The sequence below is a fragment of the Orycteropus afer genome, unplaced genomic scaffold, assembly GCF_000298275.1.
Source record: "Orycteropus afer afer isolate SDZICR_OR568_19922 unplaced genomic scaffold, OryAfe1.0 scaffold00039, whole genome shotgun sequence".
NCBI lineage: Eukaryota > Metazoa > Chordata > Mammalia > Tubulidentata > Orycteropodidae > Orycteropus > Orycteropus afer.
The window spans coordinates 5,455,791-5,461,790 of record NW_006921626.1 but is presented as its reverse complement, the minus strand read 5'-3'; the positions used below and the strand labels follow the sequence as shown (position 1 = coordinate 5,461,790).

The 6,000-nt window shown below is 41.9% G+C and overlaps 1 protein-coding gene across 1 annotated transcript in view; it reads left to right on the top strand.

The window, feature by feature from the left end:
* The first annotated feature begins 835 nt into the window (after window positions 1–835).
* The window catches only part of DUSP10 (dual specificity phosphatase 10), a 44,290-nt gene continuing 39,125 nt past the window's right edge, over window positions 836–6,000 (top strand). The window contains exon 1 of the mRNA XM_007936946.1: window positions 836–1,646. Coding sequence (XP_007935137.1) covers window positions 836–1,646 — 811 coding nt within the window. The remainder of the gene's footprint in view (window positions 1,647–6,000) is intronic.

The following is a 6,000-nucleotide window of genomic DNA, read 5'->3' as shown; positions in this document are numbered from 1 at the left end:
TCAGGGAGCAATGGTTGATGTGTCTGCCAAGGTTGGGATTTCCAGGCCTGAGAGTCCTAGGGTTGAGGCTTTGTTTTAGGACACCAGTTTATAGTGAAAAGGGGAAATGCAGATTAATTTACGAGAGGCTAACAGGAAACATGGGAGGTTTTAATCTGACTATGTTGTGCTTTTCAAATGGTCTGGTAACCTGGAAAGCAAGAATAGTTCCTAGTGAAAGAGATTTATTTAGGGGGACACTTTCATTCTGATTTGCAGAAAGTTGACATCTGCCCCTGATGTATATTTAGCTGCTGTATATTTCTGTAAGCCATGCCAACACTCTTGATCATCCCTTTGCTTTTGCAGTGGATGAAGGAATTAAGTGGGAAACATACAAGAGTGGACACATGGGTCTTTCTCAGATGGATGCTGTATATTTCTGCCTGGGAGCTAAGGCCCAGAATAGAGGGTCTCCTAAGAGCCTTCCTTCCTGTCTTCAGCTTATCTAATTCTTTGGGTTTTTATCTTTTCTAGGCTGAACTTTGATGTAAGTCTATGAAAGGTGGTTCATCAACATTTGCATAGACTATGTTTAACCTTTGACTTATCAACCAAATTAGATGGGGCCCTCAGGGTACATCATCTTTGAACAGGTGAAAAATGAGTCTCAAGCTTTGATAATGGCATGCTAAAGGGCACTTAGATGACTTTACTCAGAGGATTGCAAAGGTCTTTCCTGAGGGATTGGATTAGATTGCCTTTTATGTCACATGACTTTATTGTCTCTTTTCCCTCTCCCCTTCTTTGCAGACTGTCTTGAGTTCTTCTTGAATTGCCAGTTTTCAGCCTCCTCATGCCTCCGTCTCCTTTAGACGACAGGGTAGTAGTGGCACTGTCTAGGCCCGTCCGACCTCAGGATCTCAATCTTTGTTTAGACTCTAGCTACCTTGGCTCTGCCACCCCAGGCAGTGACAGCCACCCTCCTGTCATCGCCACCACCGTTGTGTCCCTCAAGGCTGCGAATCTGACGTATATGCCCTCATCCAGCGGCTCTGCCCGCTCTCTGAATTGTGGATGCAGCAGTGCCAGCTGCTGCACTGTGGCAACCTACGACAAGGACAATCAGACCCAAACCCAAGCCATTGCCGCTGGCACCACCACCACCACCATTGGAACCTCTACAACCTGCCCTGCTTACCAGATGGTCAACAACAATGAGAATACAGGCCCTTTAAGTACATCAGGTGGAGTGGGCAGTCCTGTGTCAGGAACCCCCAAGCAACTAGCCAGCATCAAAATTATCTATCCCAATGACTTGGCAAAGAAGATGACCAAATGTAGCAAGAGTCACCTGCCAAGTCAGGGCCCTGTCATCATTGATTGCAGGCCTTTCATGGAGTACAACAAGAGTCACATCCAAGGAGCTGTCCACATTAACTGTGCCGATAAGATTAGCCGACGGAGACTGCAACAGGGCAAGATCACTGTTCTAGACTTGATTTCCTGTAGGGAAGGCAAGGACTCTTTCAAGAGGATCTTTTCCAAAGAAATTATTGTTTATGATGAGAATACCAATGAGCCAAGCCGAGTGATGCCCTCCCAGCCACTCCACATAGTCCTTGAGTCCCTGAAGAGAGAAGGCAAAGAACCATTGGTGTTGAAAGGTAATACCCTCACTCCCCTACCAAGCACAGTCATGATTAGCCTGGGTTTTTGTGTAAAATAGCATTCTCCTTCCCTTGGCTACAAAACATCAAAATAGACCTTCTTCTTCTTGTCTTCTTTTCCATAGTTTTCCTTATTATTTTGATATACCAAAGAAAATAAAAACAAGCAGACAAAAACATTGAACTGTAAGCCAGAAGCTCTGGGTTCTAGTGTCAAGTTGTCCTCTAATTTGCATTGTGCCAGTCATTTCACCTCTCTGAGACTGTTCTCTCATTTTTCTAAAAAGGGGCTTTATACCAGATGGTATCTCTAGCTATCCCTCCTCTGTTAGCTCTATATTCTTATCAATAACTACTTCAAAAGTTACTGTCTCTCAGACTTAACCAATGGTGATGGAATGGAGGAAGCGGCAACTGTGATGAACTTCCGGTAAAGCTACAGGTATCAGTTCTTCCTGTGGGAAATTCTTCCTCTTTCTCACCTCTGACCAGATTGACATTTATATAGTTGTTAAAGTGACCTTCAAGAAGGGCAGAGATCCTTAATATTACTCATAAGTCTCCATGAAAAGTACAAGTTCAACAAATGCATCCATTCCTCTGACAAAATTTCAAGGGGCTAGATAAATTTTCATGAATTATTCCCCAACCTATTGTTCTTTCTGGCCTCATCTGACAACTGTTGTTATTGTGGATCTTCCCAAGACGGGGTGGTGGGACATCTGCCTGGGCACAATGAATAGAGAACAACTCTGAGGTCAGGGGAGCTAAGCCCTGGCAGAAGGACTTTATCCACTTAATACCTGTTCCTTCCACACAATGTTCCTTAATCCAGTAGGGGTGCCCTATCTTGTGTCCATCCCAGTTGTGCCCTTTTGTGTCAGAGACCATCCTTTGGGGGCACTACACACACTCACTCTTCCTCTGTAGCGTCTTATTCCTGATAGTGGTACTGAGAGATAGTCACCTTTTTTTCTTCTCTATTACTCCAACCAATCTCCTAAAATACGTTGACCAAAGGTGTTTCTGGGTTCCTTTGAACATCTTGCATTGCAACAGGTCATGTGGGTGAGCAAGTTGGTAGTTTTGTGTTTGTAGGACAGCTCTGCCATTCTCTTCCTTGTCTTTCCAGTGATGCATTCTGTCTTTGTTTAATGTTCCATAGAATATGGTTGGTTCTGAATTCCTTTGATATGCTCTACCTTGCTGCCTTCCCCCTCCTCAAGCTTGCCCCCGTTAACTTAATTACCACAAAGGCACGACTTCCCTAAAGGTTGGTGGGCTCTAAAGGGAAGGAGAACACTGTGGAGGCTATACCCCTCCTGGAAATGCCCAGACATTTTTCTGTTGTCGATGGATTTTCTTGCAGCTACAAACATGTTCAGATTTCCTCTGTGTAGCTCTAGATTTTATATTTTATTTATTCTTGTTGGGAGCTCTGGTGTCATAGTGCCCAAGGCATTTTGACTGCTAACCAGAAGGCTGGTGGTTCAAATCCACCAGCCACTCCTTGGAAAGGAGATTAGGCAATCTACTTTTGTAGAGATATTCTTGTTTGGTTGACTTTGAGTGATTCTCAGTGGATTTACCCTGCACTTGTTTCTCACTATGATTTTAATTGTTTCATCTTTTTCAGAGGAGAACATTATCATCTACACATTTCCCATTTTTAAGAAGTTGTCTTCCTATTTGTAAGAGTTTAATGAAAGGGGTAGCCATACTCTCCTTTTTTCTTATGGAGAGTTGATGTTCATGATAAAAAGCTGTTCTGTTGTATCTGCATAATCTAAGGACAGGTACTAAATAGTACCAATTAAGATGACCGCAGACTTAAAAATGGGAATAGTTAGGAAGAGTTGTAGATCCTACTCACTGTTTTGCCATGGACTTTGTTGCATACAGGGGTGGTCTGTCAGTCACTGAGAAATTAATCTTGTTGGTGCTCCTGGTGAAAGTGGGGCTTCTTTCCCCCTTTGCTGTAGGTACAGCAAAGAGAGATCCAGGGCAGCCTGGGCTTGTTCCTCAGTGTCAGAGAGTAAGATTGCCTCAATAGGGCGGGGCAGTACACGCTGCTGACCTCACCACTGGGCTCTCTGGTTGTCCACTGTGAAGGCTCGTCATTTTCGGTTGGTGAGACACCACGGCGGTCGACTTGGAAGACGCTCTGGTGGTAGAGGTTGGACTATTTGTAGCTTTGGGGGTCTTTTCCTTCAAATATCTGGGAGTCTGGTTAAAAATACATAGTTTAGGAGCAAAGAGGTCTGTAATCTACTTTGTTTATTATTATTATCATTGTTATTTTGATTTCTTTTGGTGGAATAGCTTAGAATTGGGACCAAGAAAGGAAAGGGATCAACTTTAGAATACTCCTAATTATTCTTTTACCTTGGTAAACCAAAGATTAATAACATAGCACTACTGATGTGAAGAATGGGGTGGGCATCTCTCAAAAGGTTTAGCCAGCAACGTCTCCCAGGATCTCCAGAAGTATACTCTTGAGTCAGTCAAGCAGACCATTTTGGTCTTGCTTCTCTGCTGAGGTTTCCATAATTCCCTTCCTTGGTGAGCTAAGATTTTATTTCAGCAAGAATGGTAGTGGTACCATTTTGGGATGAGCATTGTTTGCAGAGAAGCTATGGTGGTGGTGGGTTAGTTAGAATATAAGGTAGAAATGCCTAAGGTCTTGCTAATTTATTTTCAGAGATTTGAGTGCGATCTCAGGTAATTTATGGCTGGCCCATCTGATTCCCTGGTTTATGTTTGTAAACACTGGTTGCTACCCTCCCTGTCCAAGTTCTATGTCCCCCTGTCTCACTGCTATGCTCTCCATGTTTGGTGCTGCCTGTCAAGAGAGTGACTGCTCCGTTGCCATTTTAGTAATGCTGTGTCAGGGTGGGAAGAAACTGATCAGAGGCCCAGAAGCCCCTGGGATTAAGTTGCTGTTCTAATTTACAGTCCTCTCCCTGTTCTGACCTATGTCTGGGTCCATTTTATATTCTTATCTTCTGAAGAATAAATGGCATCAGAAGTGTGCTTCTACTCAAGCTGGTGAAAATGATCCAGATGAATAAATATTTAGGACTTTGTTAAGATTTGGAAATAATTATAATTTATTTTATCCCAAGTTGATTTTTAATATAGTTTCTATCCAAATTGAGTGAGAAGGCTAGATAATTCTGGGTATTCACAATGAGGATTACCATCTTGGCTATCATGTTTACAACGTTCCTTTTCTTTTCAGCAAGACTGGCTCCAGGAAAATAATTTGTCATTTACTTGCATAGGAAAAGATATTCTCCTCCTTAAAGACAACATGTGCCTTTAAAAATGTACTATAGAAAATTATCAAATATATAGAAAGTAAAAATCAGTATAACACTCCCATACCTATCACCAAGTTAAACAATTACTAATCTTTTGCCCCGGTTGCTTTCTCTTCCTTTTTTGTTGAAATGTGAAAAGTAGAGTATAGATGATCTTTTAAAGATTTAAATATTTTTAATGTTTAAAGTTTTAAATTTAGTAGGGCTGTGATATTGTATAGTACAAACATTTTCACTCCTAAATAATTGTGTTATGTGCCCATTGTGAGTTTTGTTTTCAAATTTAGGATCCTACTGTGACTGATGGACTGTGAGGTCTATGGAGAACCTTTCCTCCCTCAAAGTGAGAGAGCTTGAGGCATCTTTCTGGGGTCTGTCTTTTCCCCTTTCCACACCATGCCTAGACTTGTTCTGTGCTGTTACAAAACAAAGATTAACAGACTGCTGCACTCTGACAGGCCCATTTCTGTAACAGAGGTAGTTATTGGAGAACAAGCGGAGGAGAAAAAAAGAGGGAAGCAGTTCAGGATGCTGGTACATAGACAAGATCTGATGACACATGGAGTCAGATTTTTATACTATGAAATTCTCCATCCTGTCTCCTAAGACATGAGCAACATAGATTGAACATTTTTCCACAGTCAAAAACTGATTGCAAAAGAAGCCCTTGTACACAATATGGGGTTTGGTGACAAAGTGAATGGCCATACTCAGAAATTAGAGACCCTGTGAAAATATTCTTTCCAACCCTGCTTTGTATTAATGGGTATTTTGGAGTGAATTTTGTCCCCCCAAAAGTATATGTTATAAACCATAACCTCTAAGCCTGTGGTTATAATCCCATTTGTGAATGGGTTGTCTTTGTTATTAGGTTAATGAGACAGTTTCAGTGTAGGGTGTGTATTGAGTCAATCTCTTTTGAGATATAAAAAGACATTAAACTCAAGCTAGCAAGCAGAGATGTGGTAAGATAGATGCCAAGATATGTGGAGATCTCCAAGGAGCCAGGAAGCAGAAGCTGAAGAGAC